Genomic DNA, 23,743 nt, shown 5'->3' on the forward strand with positions numbered 1-23,743 from the left:
GAAACTGACAATGTCTTTCAATGTTCTTTTGTGAGTGTAAAGTCATAAAGTTATAGGTATATCATCACTTGAAATGATACATAATCACAACTGTGCATATACCAACTTCATATACAAAGGACAGAATAGACAGTGATGATTCACATACCAAAGGATATGCTATTAAATGTTTGTAAATAAATAGCTCATCTCTGACAGAATACGTCTTCTTCCTAAAATCATGTACACCTCATAACTTTGTTTTTAATTAACAAATTGTATTGAAAATTTTACTACCAATAGCATCACATTCCCAAAGATGCCAAAGATATTATCTTCCCAAAGATGCCAAAACAGTGCTACATGTATTATCTTTTTCCATCCATTCTTTCTCTGGGGTTGGAAGTTTAACACCCCTTTACCACAATGTTGTTTCTTTTTAGTAACAGGAAAACTGAGGGATTAATAAAGACTTGTCAGTGATCACAAAACAAAGTGATAGCAAAACTGGAGATGTAGATTAATTTTATTCCAAGTGGTAACATAATGTTTAAAAAAAATGGTGGGGGGGATATAGTCATTAATAGATTTTCTTATTTAAGCTAGATTTCAAAACCACAGAATTAATGTTTTGGATTCTAAATTAAGTTCCATAATAAAAGAAAGTAGGCTTTAATAGAATATTTATTATTTAGTTCAAGATGCACCCTTTTCTTTCATCAAATTGCTATATTTTGCCTGAACGTCAAAGATCTTTGGGACTCAAGGAAATCTTCAATATTAAAAAAGGACATCATTGTTTGCTAGTATATCACTTTAGAAGAGTATCTAATAGAACTTTTCTTAAATGTGAAAATTTTACATACTTTGTTCTCAAAGTTTGTACATCTCAATTATATTTTTCTTTATAAAAGTATTCATGGAATTTCACTAGCCTTAGTCCTTTTCTGTTACACTTCTTTCCCTTTTGGAAAATAGTATAAAATGGCTTCACTGTCAGGGGTTATTAATAAGACATTATTCCATAAATGAGACCAAAGGTAAATCATAGTAATAAATGAAGTACTTATTATTTAGACAACTGATATTTACTTCTAACAAACGCTCTTGGAACCTGAAAATTAGTCCTCCGCTTTGTGTTTCTCTAACAATTTAGTGATAAAATTATAGAAAATAGGGACTTCCCTGGCAGTGCAGTAGTTAAGACTCCGTGCTTCCACTGTAGGAGGTGCAGGTTTGATCCCTCGTCAGGGAACTAAGGTATCACATGCTGCATGGTGCAGTCAAGAAAAAAAAAAACTTTTTTAGTATAGAAAATAAATTCAAGTTGTTTCTAAATTCCAGAAAAATTTCTTTGCTGGAATAAAAACCATCCAATTCCTAATTCACACAAGATAATGCTCAATAAATGTCACTGTCTGACTGGTAGTATTAATTCTAAAGAGTTACTTCTCTTTACCTAGGCAATTGCTTCATTTTTACTGAAAGTATAGCTTTCTTTTCTCTATCCCAGAGTGCTTAGATTATATACTATTACTATTTTAAATATCATATTCATTCATTGAGAAAAAAAAAAGTCAGGTTTTCTTGAGTATCTCTGGTTTACATCCCAGGATCTTGTGACTATAAAATAGTTTTCCATCTGGGAATCAATGTTTTCAAATTGTAGTGCTGGAGAAGACCCTTGAGAGTACCTTGGATTGCAAGGAGATCAAATCAGTCAATCCTAAAGGAAATCAACTCTGAATATTCATTGGAAGCATTCATGCTGAAGCTGAAACTCCAATACTTTGGCCACCTGATGTGAAGAGCCAATTCACTGGAAAAGACCCTGATGCTAGGAAAGACTGAAGGCAGGAGAAGAAGGGGATGACAGAGGATGAGATGGTTGGATGGCATCACTGATTCATTGGACATGAGTTTGAGCAAACTTGGGGAAACAGTGAAGGACAGGGAATCTTGGCATGCTGCAGTCCATGGGATCCCAAGGAGTCAGACATGACTTAGTGACTGAACAACAAATTGATAAGGGTAGATGATAACCTAGTAAAATTTGGGGGCATGATGCTCTCACGTGATGAAAAGATCTTTCTGCCATAATTGTTTCGTGTTTTGTTTCGTTTTTTCCCAATCAGTGGAAATATTCCTTAGTTTCTAAGTCATTTTCCCCCCTAAATTATGTCAGATTAAGTCTTTGAGGGAAGAATCAAGCGCAGGACAGTCAAGTTGGAAGTGCTAGAGCAGTAACCAAGGAGTCCCACAGTTTCCACCTGCAGTTTCTGGGTCAGGCAAGAAACAAGGATAGTTGCCTTAATACAGCCAGCCTTGAGTTTTGGTACTCCAGGGAGCTTTCCAGTTCCAGTGAGTTATACTACCAAGTTACTTATTATGAACTTTATACACACACACACACACACACACACACACGTTGTTGTTTCTTCACTAAGTCGTGTCTGACTCTTTTGCAATCCAATGGACTGTAGCCCACCAGGCTCCTCTGTCCATGGGATTTCCCAAGCAAGAATACTAGATTGGTTTGCCATTTTCTTCTCCAGGGGATCTTCCCAAGCCAGGGATTGAACCCATGTGTCCTTCATTGGCAGAAGATTCTTTACCACTGAGCCACTCAGGAAGCACCCCCCACCCCAACACACACATACATACTTGAATGTATATCCTGCTTTTAGTTACATGTTGGCTTTTAATTTTTTGTGGGCCAACCAGAAATTACATAGCTTTTTGTAGTTTCATCACAGTTATATGATTTTTTTGTTTGATATAAAATTTCAAACTTATTTACATAAAGCAAAGTTCTTATCATTTCTTAATAGAAATTTTATGCAATGAATTCCTTACATTTTTAAATAGAAAATGTATAAAAGAAGCTAGGGCCTTAAAAGCTTTTGAAAACTTACTTTCAAGATAACTATATTATTAGTTTAAACACACACAAATCCTTCAACAGATAAATAAAAATTCTAACTTTATAAATCTTATTTTTTGCTAAGATGCCTTTAACATCTTTAACTCTATCCTTACTAGAAGTATAGCCCATTACTGATGTCTTCTAAGTTACCTTTGTCATCACTTTCATTTCATAATATATCCTTTAAGGAGAAATAGTCTTATGGATTACTTAACATCTTAAATGTTTCCTTTAAATATAAGAGTAGCATAACAAGTAATCGAGAAATTGATGTGGGATTCCCCTGATGGTCCAGTGGTTAAGAATCCACCTTCCAATGCAGGGGACATGGGTTCAATCCCTGGTCCAGGAACTAAGAGTCTACATACCATGGGGCAACCAAGTCCAAGCACCACAACTAAGGCCTGACATAGCCAAATAAACAGTGGATCACAATAGACTGTGGAAAATTCTGAAGGAGATGGGAATACCAGACCACCTGACCTGCCTCTTGAGAAATCTGTATGCAGGTCAGGAAGCAACAGTTACAACTGGACATGGAACAACAGACTGGGTCCAAGTACGTCAAGGCTGTTAATTGTCACTCTGCTTATTTAACTTCTATGCAGAGTACATCATGAGAAATGCTGGGCTGGATGAAGCACAAGCTGGAATCAAGATTGCCGGGAGAAATATCAATAACCTCAGATATGCAGATGATACCACCCTTATGGCAGAAAGTGAAGAAGAACTAAAGAGCCTCTTGATGAAAGTGAAAGAGGAGAGTAAAAAAGTTGGCTTAAAGCTCAACATTCAGAAAACTAAGATCATGGCATCTGGTCCCATCACTTCATGGGAAATAGATGGAGAAACAGTGGAAACAGTGGCAGACCTTATTTTTGGGGGCTCCAAAATCACTGTAGATGGTGACTGAAGCCATGAAATTAAAAGACGCTTACTCCTTGGAAGGAAAGTTATGACCAACCTAGATAGCATATTAAAAAGCAGAGACATTACTTTGCCAACAAAGGTCCGTCTAGTCAAGGCTATGGTTTTTCCAGTGGTCATGTATGGATGTGAGAGTTGGACTATAAAGAAAGCTGAGCATAGAAGAATTGATGCTTTTGAACTGTGGTGTTGGAGAAGACTCTTGAGAGTCCCTTGGACTGCAAGGAGATCCAACCAGTCCATCCTAGAGGAGATCAGTCCTGAGTGTTCATTGGAAGGACTGATGTTGAAGCTGAAAATCCAATACTTTGGCCACCTGATGTGAAGAGCTGACTCACTTGAAAAAACCCTGAGGCTGGGAAAGACTGAAGGCGAGAGGAGAAGGGGACGACAGAGGATGAGATAGTGGGATGGCATCACCAACTCAATGGCCATGAGTCTGAATAAGCTCTGGGAGTTGGTGATGGACAGGGAGGCCTGGCATGCTGCAGTCCATGGGGTTGCAAAGGGTTGGACATGACTGAGTGACTGAACTGAAGTGACATATATGTATATATGAAGTTGATGTAATAATATAATGCAATTGGACAAGCAGGCATAAAATATTTACTTTTCCAAAAGCTGCCCACATAATATCACCCATTGATCATCACTTTTAACAATCTAGTAAATCAATCCAAAATGAAGTTTTTATAAACTCATATTTGATGTAACCAGTTGATCTAACTTATTGATGGAAAACTGTCTCTAACAATTACTGAAATTACAGATTTAGTAATGAAACATTCCATTAGCTATTTTTGCCACAATAGCAGCATTATGTTATCCTTGGTTCCTTTACTCTCTCCCGTCCCCTTAAGAAGCAGGGATTTTATTATGTGGTCTTATTTCAAATCCTGACCTCAGTCATTTGGTTTGGAATACATAATTTCTCCTAAAGTTTAATGACATAGACATATCCTTGTATATTATTTTCAACTAATGACCTAAAAAGTTCTCTGAAATTTTAAATTATCAAAAGATCCTTTGGGATAAAAAATATTTCTATTCTTCAAAGATTAGAGAACTGAATACAATAATTACCTTGATTTATGTCAGTCATGATATGATTGCTAAAGCTGTAATAGATATTAAACTTTGAATTCCATCAAGACACTTTAGATTTTACCTAAACGATGTGTCAAAGAGCCACCTTCCTCTTTTTTTAAAAACTACTTAAAAGAACGACGTTACCATTTTCTTTTGCCAGAGAGTAACTAAATGATGGTAAATTCTCCAGTACTTGCACAGCTGCTTTCTGGACAGGAAAGAGTGCTTTCTAACTTGCTCTGATTGTTCATGGCCCAATCCAAGCCATCTAACACTCTGGCTCTAACTAAGAGTTTCAGAATAAACAGAAGAAAGAACTACAACTATTTAACGCAGTAGGTTCTACATTTATGGAGCCCATAAGCTGATTTCATGCTGAAAGTAAAAACAGTCTCAAGATGTTTAAACGAACTCTTCGATGCTGGAATCACAACAAACTCAGGAAAATTAGGAATATATTGGTAACCTCTAATCTTTTTTTAAACTGACCTCATCCTGGGCAAGTAACCATCTCCTGATGCCATTGTTGGAGACTAAAATTTCTGGCTGAAAGATCCTTTTTCTGACTCAATCTGGCTTGCTATTCTTGGTTAATCGTCCTCATTTCTCTCAATATTTCACTCTTCTGACTATAGTGGATAAAATTCATTTTCAGGAAAGGCTTTTTATAAGTGATTCGGTTCCTCCAGCCGTCTCCCTCTTTATCCTAGCTAAATCCCCCAACCTCCATTCCTATCGCCTTCTTTCACTAAGATTTTGCTAAACATTAGACACAGCAAGCACATGACCTCCAGTTTCCAAAGTCTCCGAATAAACCGATATAAAAACCTTCAGTTGGCGCGGCTGTAAGTTTTCCTAGAGTTGGAATTTAAGAGTCTTTAGTTCTTCAACTCTTAAAGACGTACAGGGCAAAATTTAAATTTAAAAAATTTTTTAAATTAAAAAAAAAAAAACCGCTCCCCGTTTTAACCTTTAGCCCCGCCCACTACCCCCCAGCCTCCACGCGAAACTCTGCAGGAAACCGGAGGGGGCGGGGCGGTGACGTCACGACGCCGGTGCGTCACGGAACGGCGGCGGCTGCGGCGCTGGCGGTGGCTGCGGCAGCGGCGGCATTTTAGTCGGCAGCGGCGGCGGCAGCGGGGCTGCTGCTCCTCCCAGCATCCCTGGCGCGGCCATTTCAGCCCCATCTTGGCCGAGGGGAGGGAGCTGCAGCCGCCGCTTCAGCAGTTTGAATTTCAGTTTCTACACGGCCTGCGAACCGGGCGCACCGAGGAAGAGTGGAAGAAGCTACCGCAGCTACCTCACACAGCCGGCGCGCCGTCGCTTGCCGGCCTGCCGGCCGCCGCCCCTCACTCTCTCAGGAGCCGCGAGGGGAAGGCCGAGACCGCCGCCACCGCCCGCCCGCGGGGGTGGCTCCCCCTGTATAGGGGAGGACCGAGCCGGCTTTCCCCTCCCCCGGAGCAGGTTTCCGCCTGAGACAGTCGACATGTCCCTGGGACTGAGCTCCGGCTAGAGCCGGGGAGGGAGGGCCGCCCGCCCGCGCCGAAGCTCCGCCACCCGCCCGCAGCTCCTGGCTGAATCAGGAATCCCTGGCTCCGGACTCGCCACTCCTGCTTCCCTCGGCGTCCGAGAGCCCGGAGCTGACGCCGGCACTGGTTCGAAGAGCCGGAGCGGGGCAGCACCGCCCCTCACGCCGCCGCCGCCTCCCCTTCGCCCTCCCACTCCCACCCCCAGCCTAGGCCTGCTGACCGCGCGGAGCTGGATTGACCACGGCGGCCCGAAGACGCGAGGAGGAAGCAGCCGACCCGCCCCTGGGATAGTGCTCTCGCCGCCACTGGGGGGATTGAATTGAGGCGCCGCGACTGCGGGAGGCGAGAAGGAAGGAGGAGCCGCCGCACGAGTGAGACGGGGGCAGAGCCGTAGAGACAGACTCGGATAAGGAAACGGGAGGAGGATGTCTCACGGAGCGGCCGGCGCCCGGATCAGCCCGTGACTCTTAGAGCGGCGGGCCTCAGACCCCAGCACGGACGCGGACTTTGTCTTTGGGGGCCAGTGTTCTGCCCTTCCTGGTTTCTGGCAAGATCGCGGAGGAGCCGGGTGCCTCTCTGCCCTTCCAGCCTTCCTCACCATGTCCAAGATGCCGGCCAAGAAGAAGAGCTGCTTCCAGATCACCAGTGTCACTACGGCCCAGGTGGCTACTAGCATCACCGAGGACACCGAGAGCCTGGACGACCCGGATGAGTCACGCACGGAGGACGTTTCTTCCGAGATATTCGACGTTTCTCGGGCCACGGATTACGGCCCCGAGGAGGTCTGCGAGCGCAGCTCCTCCGAAGAGACGCTCAACAATGTTGGGGACGCGGAGACTCCCGGAACCGTCTCCCCCAACCTCCTCCTGGATGGACAGCTGGCGGCCGCTACAGCCGCTCCGGCGAACGGAGGAGGAGCCGTTTCGGCCCGGAGCGTGGCCGGGGTGCTGGCCAGCACCCTGTCGCCGGCCGCCACCTCAGTCCCCTCCTCGGGGGCCCCCGGCGCCCCCCCGGTCACAGGGCCGTCCGCCACGCCAGGAACTGCCGCCTCATCGCAGCCCCCCACCACTTGTAGTTCGCGTTTTCGCGTGATCAAGCTGGACCATGGCAGCGGGGAGCCTTATAGACGCGGCCGATGGACGTGTATGGAATACTATGAGCGGGATTCCGATAGCAGCGTCCTGACCCGGTCCGGGGATTGCATTAGGCACAGCAATACTTTTGACCAGACTGCGGAGCGAGACAGCGGCCTGGGCGCCACCGGAGGGTCGGTGGTGGTGGTGGTGGCCTCCGTGCCGGGCGCGCATGGGCCTGACTCGGGAACTGACAGCTCCTTGACTGCTGTGTCACAGCTACCCCAGTCGGAGAAAATGAGCCAACCCGCCCCGGCCCCGCCGCAGAGTTTTGGCGTTGGGCAGCCGCAGCCGCCGCCGCCGCCCGTAGGTGGGGCTGTGGCTCCAAGCTCGGCTTCGTTGCCGCTGTTCCCGGGAGCCGCGGCCGGGCCGCCGCAGAGGTTGGCAGCCCCGCCGCCCAGCCAGGCCCAGGGCGCCGGGCCCCCGGGGCCCAACGGACAGGGCCTGCCGCTGACGAATGTAACCCTGGCGCAGCCCGGCCTTGCTGTGGGCGCTGCCACCGCGCCCCCGCCCCAGCAGTTCGCGTATTCTCAGCCTCAGATGCCGCCGGGCCATCTGCTGCCCGTCCCGCCCGCCGCCCAGAGTGAGTACCTGCAGCCGCACGTGGCCGGCCTGCAGCCGCCCAGCCCGGCGCAGCCCTCTTCCGCGGGCGCAGCAGCGGGTCTCGCCGCGGTCGCCGGTCTCCCCGCGGGCACCGGCCAGAACGCCGCCTCCACTGGCGCGCAGGTGATGGGTGCGCCCTCCTTGCCCGGAGAAGCGGTGGCCCCTGGGCCGGGCCCCGCGACCGGAGGACCGGCCGCGCCGGGTCAGCCGGCCGGAGTGCCCGCGGCTGCCGTGGGAGGCACGGCGCCGTCGGGCCTGGTTCCCGCCGGGGTCGGGCAGCCGCAGGCCGCGCCTCCGCCGCAGATGAGTGGCAGCGGCGCGCCGTCGGTCGTGCCCAGCGGCCCTCTCGCCGTGGTGCCCGGAGTTGCCAACGTGCCTGCAGCCGCGCCCGCTCCCAGCGTGCCTAGTGTGTCGACGACTTCTGTTACTATGCCAAATGTTCCCGCGCCCCTGGGCCAGGCGCCGCAGCTTTGCAGCCAGCCTCCGGTCAGCAGGAGCGGCAGCAGCATCCAGCACGTGGGGCTGCCCTTAGTGCCCGGCACAGCCAGTGCCCCGACGAGTCTACCGCAGTCTGACCTGAGCCAGTTTCAGACTCAGACCCAGCCTTTAGTCGGGCAAGTTGACGATACTAGAAGAAAATCAGAACCCCTACCTCAACCACCACTTTCTCTCATTGCTGAAAATAAGCCTGTTGTGAAGCCTCCTGTTGCAGATGCCCTGGCAAACCCCCTTCAGTTAACACCCATGAACAGTCTCGCCACCTCTGTATTCAGCATAGCTATTCCTGTTGATGGTGATGAAGACAGGTATGGAAATCTTATTTGAAATATTTGATGGGAATGCTTGACCAAACATTGTAGTTTAGGATGCAGTTGTGGGAGATTCTTTTGTTTCTTTTTTCCAATTTGAGGACCTTAACATTTCTAAATATAAAAGATAGTTTGTATTTAATAAAATTGATTTATCGGTTCTTGAAAAGACATTCGTTTTAAATTACTGATGTAAAAAATGGTAGAATTGATGTCATAGCTGTTTATAAGCACCAAAATGGATAGGAATGCAGCATTGTTGGTTCGAAAGGGTGGATATTAGTTTAATCTTCTCGTTTTGTAGGTGGTAGCTAGTAGGTTATGCCCCGTACGATTGTCCCTTTATTAGATGTCGATCACACTTGAACACTTAATGGCAGAGTGTTTTGTCAGTGTGAGTTTTGAGACTAAGACATAAAATGAGTTAAGACTCCCATTCTGGAAAACCAGGAGGCCCTGTAATAGAGGAATAACCATGTAAGGTATCTCCAGTGTATCTGGAAAGGGTGGAGAGATAATGATGAAATGTCAAATTCGGCTTTGAAGATCCTGTCTTCGGCCCTTTAATAAAAGAGGACAGGCCAGGAGGCTTCCCAGTGACTTTTTTTAAGATGCCTTTTTTTTTTTTTTAAAGGCAGAAAGTGTATTGAAAAGATGTTCTTATTTTCATCAATCTTTTTACTTTAGAAAGGGGAGATATGAGACTCTGACAGAAGGGAAAGCTGTAGTTCTTAAAAATTAGGGTGATTTTATAGTAAAAATATGAACGTTAACAACTGGTTCCCTCTAGGGGGGATGCTTTTTAAACAGTTCAAGGGCAGATTGGTGTACTGCCATACCAAGTCCACTACAGTTGATGTTTGGTTATGGTTTAATAAGGATTTCAAGTGGTTTTGAGGAAATGTCACATGAAAATTTGACGTAGTATGTATAATGCAAATTTTAAAAAACTAGCTTATTACCAAAAATTACATTTAAAAATCACAGAGAAAGTTTCAGGTACTTCACAGTTAGAAATTTATTTTCTGGGGTTTTTGTTTTGAGAAAGGTTTAATTTTGTATGTGGTAAAGGATCAGAAGTACCTTTATAGATTTCTGGAGTAATTGGTATCTAGAATACGATGAGACCTGTTAAAACTTTTTCTTCTTATTTTCTTCTGAGTTTCTGCACATTCTTTTCATTTTGAATTATCCTTGTATTTTTGTTACATACTTCTGTAGGTTTGAAATGCTCACTGAAATTCATCCTCTCTTCAAAGTTCATCTTTTTTAATAGGAGATTTGCTTGTGGGGTATCTTTATTTTGAGAACCCTTAGAGAATACCACATGTCCATAAATGAGCTCAACTAGTCACTGAGATATTTTATGTGGATGGGACTACCAAGTAAAGACTGATTCCACAAGCCACTCAGAAAAATCCTTCTCTACATTTTCTGCCATATTTCACTTTTCACACATTGGTGCACACCTGAAATGCCATTTGAGTTTATTTGTTCACCTTTGGTAATAATCAGCATCTTCCCTTTTCTAGCTGCCAGAAACCAGTTTTTTTGATGAGTTGGTTAATAATCATTTGTTTACCTCTCTGTTCCTGTTGTACATCCCCCCACCTCATATCTCTTCAAGAAATAATGACTGGTTTCTCAGCCCCTCAGCACCCCAAAAAAACACATGCACACCTGTGAACTGAATGTATTTTTCTGTCCTTCATACCTCTCAGTTTTTTTGCATTTATATTCGCCAGAACTTTAATGTGATGATATGGTATGAAGCAGAGAGATCTGTTGATAAATGGGAACTCTGGGTTGTATCCTTTAGGATATGACCTCAAGGATGCATTTATTTCTTCTCTTTATTAAAAGAGTTGGTAATTTCAAGAATCTTATTTCCAAACCTACCACTATCTGAATTACAGATACTACTGTATCAGAGTTCTTATCAATTTTAACAGTTAACCAGTGCTGGGGTTTTCCTGTGTGTATCCTCCTATTTTAAATGTGGCACTTCCCTCCCCCACCCAGTCTTTTAAAATCTTCATTGCTTATCAAATGTGCATTTCTAATTTTTGCTATAGTCTTTCATTGGTTTCTGATTTAACATGCCAGTTTCTAAGATGTAATCTTACACATTTGACTGTTTTGTCACTGGACCAACACACCTGGTGAAGGAATAAATCCATTAAGTAGAAATAGTTTGGGGGTCTTTTTAAATTTGTTTTTTAATATGATTTTAAGTTGCCTTTTATTGAAATCTTCATACAGTTTTATTTGCAGTCATTCAGATGTAAACAAAATATTGGAGTGAGAGGTCTTGAGTAATTATTAATAGGTTGACAAATTTCAGATCCTTAAATATTTTTTTAAAAGATGTTTGCTTTTTAAAAAACCATTAAGATGTTAGTAAACACAATCTATTTCTTTGAGAAAAGGAAGGAAAATGGAAAATAAAAAGATTCAGGTGGTTTAAGTTGATATATTAAACACTCTATCTTGTAGATATTGGTTCTGTTACTTAATACAAGGATCTGTATTGGCTCATTTTGAGACCATTTATTTTAAAGAATCAGACCTTATGTACTATCCTATTTTTAAAGGGACTGATGGTTTTGTATGCCAAGTAAGAAAAGTCTTGAAGTTCTCAGTTAACATTGCCCATTGACCTTATATTGTTAATTAGCATAACATTTTATATCATTCTAGCTTAATGGTCAGTTGTTGAGATTATTTAAATTGATTTTGCGTAAACTGGAGGATGTAATAGTGGTTGAAAACATGATTCATAAAAAATACATAGACATTTCTACAGTAAAGGTTACAAAAAATTTTTAAACTACCTATAGGCTTAACAGACTCCAATTTGGTAAAAGGGGGTGGTGCAAAATCTTACTGGCCCTTTTGGAAAAGGAACACAGCACAGATCGTTTTCCATAGATAACTGACCAATGTGAACTCTGTAGGCCACATTCCAGGAACTCATGAATGGCTGCAATTGTGAACTGTCAACTGCAACCAGAAGACTGTTGAAAACCTGATTGTAAGGATCCTCTAGTGGCAGATATCTTTATATCTTGTTAATAGTTTTATTTGTGTAGTTTGCTAATGACTGCTGATAAAAGAGTATAAATTGTGAGTGTTAAGTGGTGTGTCCTGGTATGTGCTATAAACACAGATTTTGTTTGTATAGTTGTATACATAGATACGTGTATGAGATATACATATACTTTTTTTAATGAAGTTTTTTTTTTTTTACTTGACATTTAAGAGAATTACGTAAATGTGTATCAGGAGGCAAAACTGTCACTCTTACTGTGTTTTAAAAACCTGTAAGTAACTTTCCAGAGCTCTGAAAAAACTTAACTGCATTTAGTCTTTAAAAGTGAAAGCTCCTTACTTGAATCTGTATTTCTTTGGGAGCTTATGGTTCCTTATCGATATTGAATTTTGCCTTGTGGCTTTATAGTTGATGTTTAAACCACATACTAGATACCATCTTATGCCTAAGTACTCTTACTAAGGATTTTGTAGTCAAAGTTTGATTGACATCAAATGAGTGACATTGTTATTTAGTATAAAAACTGATATTGATGCATTCATCAGAGTGCCTCACTGGTATGCTTTAGTCATAAAACCTGGCTCTAAGTCAAGGACATTATCATACATTTCCAGAAAGGCCAATGATCAAAAAGTGTCTGAAATTCTTAAAACCAGGAATTGTATCAGCAGGCATATGGCCTTTTTTATTCACGGTGACACAGTTGTTTAAAATTTTCTGTGAACTAAATTGTATGGACTGAACATTGGTTAACTTCTTTGGAAAATATAAGGGCTTTTATGTGTGTGGGTAAGATACATTGCCAAGTTAACGAATTTATTAACAGTCTTTTTCCTGAAAGGGATGGAGGGTATTTTGAATTATAGTGAGAAGTTTTTCTTTTTTTTTTTCAGTACTGGTAGTGGGGTATATATTTTCTCCCTTATGAGAATAAATGTAAGACCAGTCTGTTCTTTGGGAATTTTGATAGCACTAATTTGGAAATAATAAAACATGATACTAGATTTATGACCTGGTACTTGGTAATTCAGTTGGTAAAGAATCTGCCTGCAGTGCAGGAGACCTGGGTTCCATCCCTGGGTTGGGAAGATCCCCTGGAGAAGGAAACGGCAACCCACTCCAGTATCCTTGCCTGGAAAATCTCCTGGACAGAGGAGCCTGGTTGGCTGCAGTTCATGGGGTCGCAGAGAGTCGGGCATGACTGAGCACACTTAGTCTTTCTAAGCACCAGAAGTTGGAGGGCCTCTAGAGTCCTCTAGTAACAAAGAGCTGCCCCACCAATCAGATGGTAAAGAAATCAAAATGAATCTCTTTCCTGAGGAATGGTTTGATAGGGGAGTATAAAAGAACATTGACTTTTTTTTCCCTAAAATGGTAGACGCTGAGGGGTTTAGGGAGTAGGAAGTAATAGCAGATAACCAAGACAGAAGTAAATATAGTGAAATAATATGGAATATGGTCTCAAAAGGAATAGGAACCATACCATGTTACTAGTAAGGAACAATGGTCTAATTTCTTCTTTTAATAATTGTTTTAGACCAGTATGTATTTGCTTTTCCAGAAAGATACTATTTCTTAATTGAATTACTCTTTAAATAGAAGAGAGGCTTTACAAAAACAGGTATATCTGGTTAAATGTAGCCTGAATAATAATGTTCTAAGGAATCTTTGTATTAGTGGGAAGAGCAGATTTTTAATAAGAAGTCTTAATTGTTGACAGTGTTGAAGGGATATGTGTAGCAAAATTTCTGAATTGTAATAAATCCCTTAAGTTTTTTTCTTTATACTAAATCAGTAGTCTTGTGATTTGAAGCTGTTCTTTTAAATCATGTAATACAAATTACTGCATCCACAAAGAATATGCATTCCTGAGTCATTTGTATAATTAGGTCTTTACCAGAATAATTCTTGAACATACCAGATGATTCAATATTTGTTATATTCTTAACCTGGCTTTGCTTAGGGTAAAAATTGGGACTCCTCTGTAAAGATTTAGGAACAGTAATTTGTATCATTCTTATACATTATTACATGATTTTTCATAATATATTTTAATGTATACTCTTCCGATTTTGACTGGTAACGTTAAGGTATATTGATTATCTGCTCTACTTCTAAAAAGTATGTGATTGGTTCTCCTTTTAAATCAGGTGAATTAAATTTCATCTATGCTACTTTGGACTGCTTACCACTCAAATTTAAAGCCTCAAGTCAGGTTAAAGTTTTTAGTTTTAGTTTTATGTCTTTGTACTCAAGCTACCTTTTGTTTAAAAAAAAACGAACTCATACTCTTTAAGTTGTACATTTATATATGACGGTTATGTGAAAATTTTGTAGATCATTGAGTTAATACTGTTCACCATGGACATAGACGATTAGTAAACGTCCTGATAATTAATACTCATCACAGTAGGCAAGACAAATAAGTGAAGTCTAAATGTTAAATTACTTAAAACGTCCTTTCCCATAAACTCTTACTAAAATCTGATTAAAGAATATAGATATCCAGAAGAGAAACTGATTAATTTGTCAATTATTGTAAATAATGCTAGTGTGTTTTAAATGTTATCTGTAAAGATTTAGGCTATCCATCTTCATTGTTACACAAGTAAATTGTTTAATCTGTGTATGAAGGATACTCAGTTTAAGGCTGACTAGTTTCTAAAATAGAACTAGAATTCAGTTTTAATAACTGGTATTATAAGTAAACCAAAACAAATCCATGTTATATGGTCTACCTAGCTTTTGAAAACAAAGGAGAGGGGGTTCTTGATCAAATAATCTATAGTGTGTTTAGTTATGTACCATACGGCATATCATGAGTGACCATTACAGATGATGGAATCAAGAGTCTTCGGTTTTGATCCAAAAATGAAATTGCATGGCATGGATATAATTAGAGAAAAGGAGACGTTGGTTCGGGCCAGAAAAATTCATGATATAATAAGTGGTTCAGAAACTTGTGTTCTAATCCTGGCTTTTCCACCATTTAGCTGATTTATTTGGTCAAGTCATTTAATTTTCTTGGTTTTCCTCATTGGTAAAATTAAAATTTGAGCCTTTGGTCAGACTTTAAGATTCCCTAAGTCCATACATGAGAGAGCTGCCAACTTAAACCTTCCTCTTGGTAAAACCCTTTTCCTGCCCTTAGACTAGTGTGTGACCCCAAAAATGAAGTTTACAAATACTCTGTAAGCAGGTTGAATGCCCAGAAAAACATTTGAAGTGGCAGTATGTCAATCATTCAACTTTCTCTGCGTTCTCTGAGTAGTACAGACAGAGATACAGAAATAAGACTTATCTTCTCCTTTAAGATCTCAGGATTTATGGAAACAATTACCAATTGTATACTTCATTGTAGGCTGTGATGGAATATTTAAGTTATTAATGGGAACAATTTAGGACATCTAGTCAGATTTGTGTAGGGAGGGAATAGTTAGATTGATTTCTGTTTAAATTATTCTCTGCATAAGTAATACATTTATGCAGTTCAAAATTCAAAATATGCAAGTATAAATTGAAAGCCTTTCTGCCACCTCTGTCCTTCTACCCAATTTCTGTCCTCAGAAGCAACCCATTATTACTTTTGCATTCTATGGAAGCTAACTCTTGAACTGAATCTTAAGAGTCATTCAGGTTGGGTCACTGATGAAAGAAGCAGATGATTTTCCAAGTAGGAGGGCAGTTTTGTGTAACAATGTGGAAGAGTAAGACTGTCAGATGTGGAACATGATGTGATTAATTTGACAGTAACCAGAATGTTTAAGGGCTTAAATGTCACAGAAAGGAATTTAAGTTTGTGATTGCTGTTCTTGAAGTTTCTTAAAGCTTTTATTGTTTAAGTAGTATGTATCTTGGAATCATTCCAATACTCTTTATAGTGATTATTGTATTTTTAATTAAAATCTTGTGATAAAGTTGTATATAAGGAAATCCTGGGGGAGATCTGAATCCCAGAGGTAGAATTCTCCAATAGAATGGATTAAATAACTTGGTGTATACCTGGCTCCAGGTTCATGTATTCTGCTTGCCTTAAGTAGTCTGTTTGCCCCAGTAGTACCTTAATAATGGTAAAGTATTTGGTATATGTTAATATACTCTACCAAAAGTTGATTTTTATATAACACATTTAGAAATCATAACCCTGTGTTAAACACAGACCAGGCTTAATTGTTTTAGAGCCTATGTATACATAATCTCATTTCATCTTTTCAGCAATTGTAGTGACTATTTTTCTCCCCTTTTTTATGATTAAGGAAACTGAGGATTTGAGTCACATAGCTATTAAGTCAAACAAGGCACAGGGTCAGATTCAGGCTTTCTGACTCCACAGCCAGGGTTAATTTTATTACTTTCCTGGCTATGAGATAGGGTAAAGGAAAAGCATCTGTAGACACTGATCTGTTGTGTTGTAACCTTTTACCTAAAAGATGTTTTTTAAATCATTTAAAGTTTGTAGATGATAATGTTGGAGAGATGGCCCTTGTTCCTTTGCTTACTGTGTTTCCTTGGTTTCTATTTAGAGATTTCTGAAGTTGAGGTACATATGTTTTTTCTTGCTATTATAATTGGCAACCCTACAGAGATAGTATCTTTAGCAGGTAGACATATGTCACATTTAACTTACTTTCTCAGGTATTACATTCATGTACTTGATAATTATCATGACAGACTATTCAGTATATAAACTCAGAGAATGTTTATTGTCTGTTGGTGTTGAAATTTTGTCTAGGAGCTGGCAAAATTTTTTTACAAATAGGAAAATAAATGTTTTCCTGTAGCAGGCTGAAATAAATTGAGAGTAAACCATACCTCAGTCTTTGAAGAAGTGCTTCTTTGGCTTTATATTTAAATGAATATCTTATATTTATACATAAATACTTTATATTTAGTTTACATTGACATCAAATATGTTAGAAAAGTGGTTTCAAATTTTATTTCTTGAGCAGAAGAGCATTTGTGTCCAAATCTCCATAAAATTCAGTATTTCTAACGAATTTTTAATATCAGTTGCTTCTTGATGCCTTCAAATATCATAGACTATAAACTTGAAATGCTCCCTATTAACAGTGTTTTCCTTGGACTCTTGATTTCCTCAATTTTACACCATTCCAAAACAAAAGTCTTTGATCTGGCCCTTCAGTATTTACAAATGGCCCTTTTGAAATTCGTGATCAACTAGTTTTCATAGATTTGACTCCTTTAATCTGTGCCTGCTAATCAGTGTTTTGAGATTAATTGTTGCTATTTGCTAAAAAGCTCTCCGTGTATGGATAACATCCCAGCTTAAGTATTCCAGAAACCAAAAAATTCATATTTTGAACACTATATAAATGTTTATCCCTGGAATCTCAACTATTTAAAAAATTTTATACTGCATAGATTGTATAACTCCATATGGCTTATATATTTTGAATATATATGTAAAAAGGAATTGTTAACTGCCAGCTCTTGCAACCCAAATGTTTAATTCCAGACTTACAGAGTAAGTTCTAAGTTTACTCTTTGTTATTTTCTTGTATTCACTACCTTCCTTTTTGTGTCACTTTGTTTATTTTAAACCCAAGGTCTCCAAACAGACCTGTGTGAATAGCAAACTTGTTCCCATATGATCTTGGGTGAGACTGCTAAAGAAAGCCAAATTGAGTTTTCAGTTGGTTTAGTTGGCTTTCATTTAATTTGGCAGACAGATTTTCTAAGTACAGTGGGAAAAAAAAAGCCATGGTAAATACATCTAGAGAGGGTACAAGTTGTTAAACGATAACAACCTCTTCTTTCTTTCTTGATAATTAGTCGGTCTAGTCAGTGCCTTCAGTTGCCTTGGACTTAGTCAAGAGAAAAGTGCAGGAGTAGTAGAATAGAAAGGAGTTGAAGTAGGGAAAGCAAAAAGAACACATACTGAAGACTCCTAATTAATCAAACAGTTGCACTGATGACATGCTGGCATCTAGTGTCTATCTGTCTTTCTTAGTTTGGGATCATCTAAAAGGTACCTTCTGGTTAAAATTTAAAATGCCTTTTTTTTTTTTTTTTAAATTCAGTAGATAATATATTTTGAATTTTGTAATCATGGAATTCTATTGAGTGTTTTATTTGGTGATCAATGATACTTGTTGATATTTGGTTGTTATTCCAGTAGAACTTGGAAATAGTTTTCTTATTGTACTAGTAATACTGCAGACTCTCCTAAGGCACTAGTTAGGATCTCAGAATTTCCATGTTGTATCTGAAGTTCATTTTGATGATTAAGATAATGGCTGTCACTTACTGAGCATTGACAGAATGCCAGGAACTTTATATATAGTCTCAGTTCTTGAACCACCCTGCAAGGCTAACTGGTAATATCACCATTTAACTGATAAAGAGACAGACCTAGAAAGGTTAAAATTTAACTCTGCTGTATGCTTAGCATAGTAGTTTGAGTATAAATTCTGGGATCAGATTGCCACGTAATTAGCTTTGTGACATTCAGCAGGGTCTTCTCTCTGATCCAGTTCCTGTGTCCATGAAATGGGAATAATAATAGCACCTACCTCTTAAGACTGTTGTAGTATTGAGTTAATAAACGTAAAGCACTTAGAACAGAGTCTGGTAGGTAATCAGCACTTAGCTTGCTTAGTCTTGGCTTGCTGCTGTGACTCTGCTACAGCATGCATCAGGAATTATGGAAGTGGTATGGCAGGTGTGCAGGTTGGGAGCTGGGGGGACTGGAAATATGCTGGGGTGGCAGAGAAACTGGCAGTCACCTGAGAAACAACTTCTGAGATGCGAAGTGAAACAAGCATGCTGGGAGCTTGCCCCGTCAAGATTCTATAGGATAGCCCTAGGGAATATTTCTCCAGGGAATTCTTAGAACTGGATGGTGATAAAGGCGTATAAGCTCTTACCCCTTAAGGGGACACTCTACAAATGAGAGAAATTAGAAAGCTCCCCTCTAGTTGCAGCACCATTTTGTGAACACTATACCTGAGAACAGCTTTGTTAAACTGTTGACATGTGTAGGGATTTATAAAGGCATCTGATACAAAATAGTTGCTGATTAAGCTATGAGTTGATCACGCTCATAGGCATATAAACACACACACACACAACTGGATGCTAGTTAGTATTTAATTTTATCTGTATTACCCCATTCTTTTCCTGCATTGTTGTCGGGGTCTGCTGGATTTTGTCCAGTTTTTAAATTTCTTTTGAAATGTTTTTAATCAAGCTAATGGGTTTTTTTTTTTTAATTAAAGTGGTTGCACTGTGTTAGAAATCTAAAATATTCCTTCTTTTTTTGAAAAGTAGTGATTTTACTGTACTTTCTCAACTTCATTTCCATTTGATTCTTGGGTCTCACAGGAATCCTTCAACTGCTTTCTACCAAGCGTTCCATTTGAACACGGTTCAGGAATCAAAGAACCTCTGGGATAGGTATGAATATTTGCATATGAAATGCATACATGCAACAATGTATGCATGAATTGCTTTGCACAGTTTCTCATCGTTAAAACTGATCTTTATTATTTTGGGAGGGGGGGGAATCACATGGTATTTAGCATGAGACAAAGCAGCAAAATAAACCAAAAGGACAATATGTATTTTAAATAGAATATAAACATACTTTCTTTGCACTTTAAAGTATATTTTTGAAGGGCTTACTCTATTGGATTTTATTACATGAAATATCCCCTTACCCATGTGTGTTTAATATAAAAATATGTTCTATAAAAAAAACCTACAGTTAACTTTGTGCTGTTTTATATAATTTCTCTCTAAAAAGCCTTAGTGACTCAAAGCAGAATGTTATTTCATGTTAAGAAATTGGGGAAGGGAAAAGACTAAGGTATCAAAGTAGCAATCGTTTAATTCTTAGCAAGAGAGTTTAACCTTAAGCTTGTTTGCTAGAATTCACTATATCTGCATTACAGTTTTATAAACACCTGAAATAGTTTTTCTCACAGAAATGTTCTATAATTTTTTTTTTGTAACTTTTTAAAGTATAGACTGAAGTCTTGGACTTCGCATGTGGCAAAAGATACTTTGGTTTATCTTTCTGCTTAATACACATTTTAGATAGTATATGCTGTGTTCACTTATTTTGCTGAATATTTATTAGCACTCCATCAATCTGTGTCTAATTAACAGAAGTTGAGTGCAAACAATGTTTTTAAAATTCACACAAAGCTTTGTTAGATTCTTTTAACTCTGCCTGGCAGCGCGTTTGTGTCCTTTGGCATAGTTTGGATAACACTCATGGACTGAACTCCATCTCATTAGAATAAAGTATTGCTGCGTGCATGTACATGTCATGCTAAGACATGGTCTGTAACAGTCTTTTAATTCTTAGGCTTGATTTACTGTATCACTCAGGATATTTTCTAACAAACTATCTTTTTGATAATGTGTTCCTTACTTAACTGGAAATGTTTTAAAATGGTTACTTGTAGAACAAGAAGTGTATAATGTATAGTGCTGTATTTATAGATTCAATTTTTAAATTGTACAGCTATAGCAATATCGAGACATAAATGTAAATTGTGGCATGAAATAGCGTGAAGTTTTAATCATTCAGATGGCTTACCAATGTAGCCAGGGTGAGTACTTTAGGGATGTACTTTATACTTTTCCCTTAGAGAAAGGAAAAATCACACTCTTCTTAGAAATGTTATAAAATGTTTGTTAGATATAAGATAATTTATTTGAAATAGCTAACTTTCATGAGCTACTATGATAGCAATATGAATAATACCTATTATTTTCATCAAAATGATTTAGAAAGGTTTGAACTTTACTTTTTATAATTTGGATCTAATTAAAAGATTTCTTTTCATTATAAAGCAGCCAGAGAAGTTGCCGCCTCATCACCCGTTACCACTAAATACATGTTTTCTTTTTTAGATCCTAGAAATATTTAAGGTATCAGAAGTGAGGCAAGTTGTTATATCTAGTTTCTCATGGGTTGAAAATATTTTCTCTTCTCCTTGGATCCTCTTTTGTCCAGAGCCAAAGAAGTATAACAGATACTTGGATAGTTGTCTATAGCGTATTAGTGCCAAAATATAATCAGAACTTTTATTCTAGATCAGCCATTCTTCACTGTAAATTGACATGTTGTTACCAAGATGAAAAACTCAACCCCGTGGAAACTGACTAGTTGTTTCCTTTTAGCTTTTCATCTAGCTTAATTTTCAGTTGAGAAGAGGAGTAGTGGCTGGCTTTGTTAGTTCTAAGCATCTACAGCTTCAGTTGGCAGATATCTAATATATCTATTAGTAGTTTAATACCTGTAAAGTATTGTGGCACTGTTTATTCTTTTTCATTGCAGACAGAGGTTGAAGATTAATGTGTGTTAAGCTTTGAAAAATATCTCACCAAATTGCCTTATTCATTTTTGACTATTATAAATTTAAGCTTTTTTAGATATTACTAATTTGGCAAGTCAGTATTTTTTAAAGTGAAAGTGAAGTCTCTCAGTTGTGTCCGACTCTGCGACCCATGGACTGTAGCCCACCAAGCTCCTCCATCCATGGGATTCTCCAGGCAAGAATACTGGAGTGGGTTGCCATTTCCTTCTCCAACAGTATTTTTTAAGGATGATATTATTAAATAGACCCCATTAAAGGATTTAAGGGCCCTATACATTCCTTACATCATTTACTCACTAAGAGGTATAAATTTGTTTATTAGTGTGTATATATGTGGTATTTCAGGCTCCTGTTTATGAAATCTTGGAAATCATTTTCGGTAGGGGCAGCTTTTAAGCCCTGTGCCAATTTTTATTAAACCTGCCCTAGATATCTGAAGATCCTTGGGTTTGCCTTACTCAAAAGACTGGAATCTTTTTTGCCTAGAATTCTTTTAGCAGACTATCTTTTAATCAAAATGTAGGTAACTGATATATCTTTCTCACATTGACTTAGAGCTATCTAATGGCCTTTTTGTTTTCTCTACTATTTAAATTAGAATTAGCAAGCTGAGAGACTTTGTGTCAGTCGGCCTCTGCCTATATTTAGATAGTTCCTCTTTCTGTTGATATCCAGTGCTTTATTCAGTTATTATACTAAAGTCGAAGCTCCTGTCAAGCCTTCCTTTCCCTTTTCCTGTAGGTGCCATCATGTTCTGTCTTCCCCATTTGTCATTTGCAGAGTCCTCAGGGAATCAGTGAGCTGAAACCATCACCAAATAAAGAGCAGTAGATTCTAATAGCTAAAATAATACAACTTTTTCTTAGGAAACCCAAATTAAGTGCATTGACTGTTTTATTAAAATGAATAATGTAGCTTCCAGGTTTCACTTTTTAAGCCCTGTGCCAGTGTTTAGTGATAGCCTCGCCTGTTGGCATTTCAGAACAGTAACTTGAGAATTTGACTTCCTATTTTTCTTCTTTAAAAAACCAGCTTTCCAAACTTAATTCCTGGCATTGCTTTGTTGCATCACAGAATTAGTTTAGAAAGTTACCCTGATAATCACTAGGGGATAGGCTCTCACTGGGAGTCCTTTGTGTGCGTAAGCTAAGGGTAAGAATTTATAGCAAACAACTTTTACCCTGTTGTAAATATCGAGTCAGGAAGATAAAGGAATACTAAAGGGAAGAGATTTTACCTCTTCCCTTTAGAGTAAAGAAAAAAATCAGGTAGCTTGTAAGGATTTATCCTTACTGATAAACACTTAGAAATGTTTCTGCCTTAATGAAGAAAATACTTAAAATGTAGTTAAACAGTTAGAGTAACAGTGGCTAGGTACACCATCCGCTTGAGTCTTTTTGTCCTTCCTTATGACAGCACCAAAATTTAAAAGAGAAATGAATAAGGAAAGTAGTACACATGAATTATTAAAGTGAATAAGTCTTTGGGTCTTTTACTCGGTTACTTGATGATTTCAATTAAGTCTTTATAGTGATTATTTACTTTTCTCTATTTATATTTGGTTTCTAAATTGTTGCATTAAAATGTTCTTATTAAATAACATCAAGTATTTTGTGTTAGGAGTATCCCAAGTGGCTCAGTGGGAAAGAATCTGCCTGCCAAAGCAGGAGATGCAGGTTTGATCGCTGGATTGGAAGATTCCCTGGAGAAGGAAATGGCAACCACTCCAGTATTCTTGCCTGGGAAATCCCATGGACAGAAGAGCCTGGCGGCTACAGTTCATGGGTTGGCAAAAGAGTCTAATACAACTTAGCAGTGAAACAACAAGAACAAATTTTGTGTTAGAAAAGGTGTCCAACATTTCCTATGGTTATGAGATTCCACTTTTGAAGTTAGAAGTAAATCAGAACTAAACCATGAGACTATTTGTTCTGTCCTCCTCCAGGAAGCTCGGATACATCATTAACGCCTACTTATTAACCCAAATGGAAAAAAATCAAGTTTCAAAGAATTAACCATGGTGGGCTACTTGTTAGAGATTGTAACTGGTTAGTGTGCTTTCTTGATAATTACACTGTTAAGTACTTTGAGGATATGAGCCCAAACTGTTGTGTAACCATACCAAATACATTTCTTAATAATTTGTACCTTAAGTACTTAAATAATTTGTTATCTGATTGTATTTTTGACCAATTCCAATTAAGGATATCTAGTAGAGAATAATCAGAGATGCTAAAAATTAGAGGAAGTTTTTAATGGCCAGTCATCTTTTTCCCAGGTGGCACTAGTGGTAAAGAACCCACCTGCCAGTGCAGGAAACGTAAGAGACATGGGCTCAGTCCTTGG

The 23,743-nt window shown here is 39.3% G+C and overlaps 1 protein-coding gene across 9 annotated transcripts in view; it reads left to right on the forward strand.

Moving 5' to 3' along the window:
- The first annotated feature begins 6,939 nt into the window (after positions 1–6,939).
- TSC22D2 (TSC22 domain family member 2) overlaps positions 6,940–23,743 on the forward strand; it is a 45,076-nt gene continuing 28,272 nt past the window's right edge. For 4 of the 9 annotated variants that reach the window (XR_015160121.1, XR_015160119.1, XR_015160122.1 and 1 more), the window contains exons 1-2: positions 6,940–8,992; positions 19,392–19,463. Coding sequence is in view for 3 of the 9 variants with exons in the window: in XM_086390218.1 (XP_086246344.1) it covers positions 7,050–8,992; positions 19,392–19,463 (2,015 nt within the window). In the remaining 6 variants the exon portion in view is untranslated. Of the gene's footprint in view, positions 8,993–11,952; positions 12,102–19,391; positions 19,464–23,743 lie in introns of those variants that run through there. The other 5 variants (XR_015160124.1, XR_015160123.1, XR_015160125.1 and 2 more) reach the window with 2 other exon arrangements.

This window comes from Bos grunniens, chromosome 1 (genome assembly GCF_055505025.1).
Source record: "Bos grunniens cultivar Pamir isolate PY7600 chromosome 1, Bosgru_T2T1.0, whole genome shotgun sequence".
Lineage (NCBI taxonomy): Eukaryota > Metazoa > Chordata > Mammalia > Artiodactyla > Bovidae > Bos > Bos grunniens.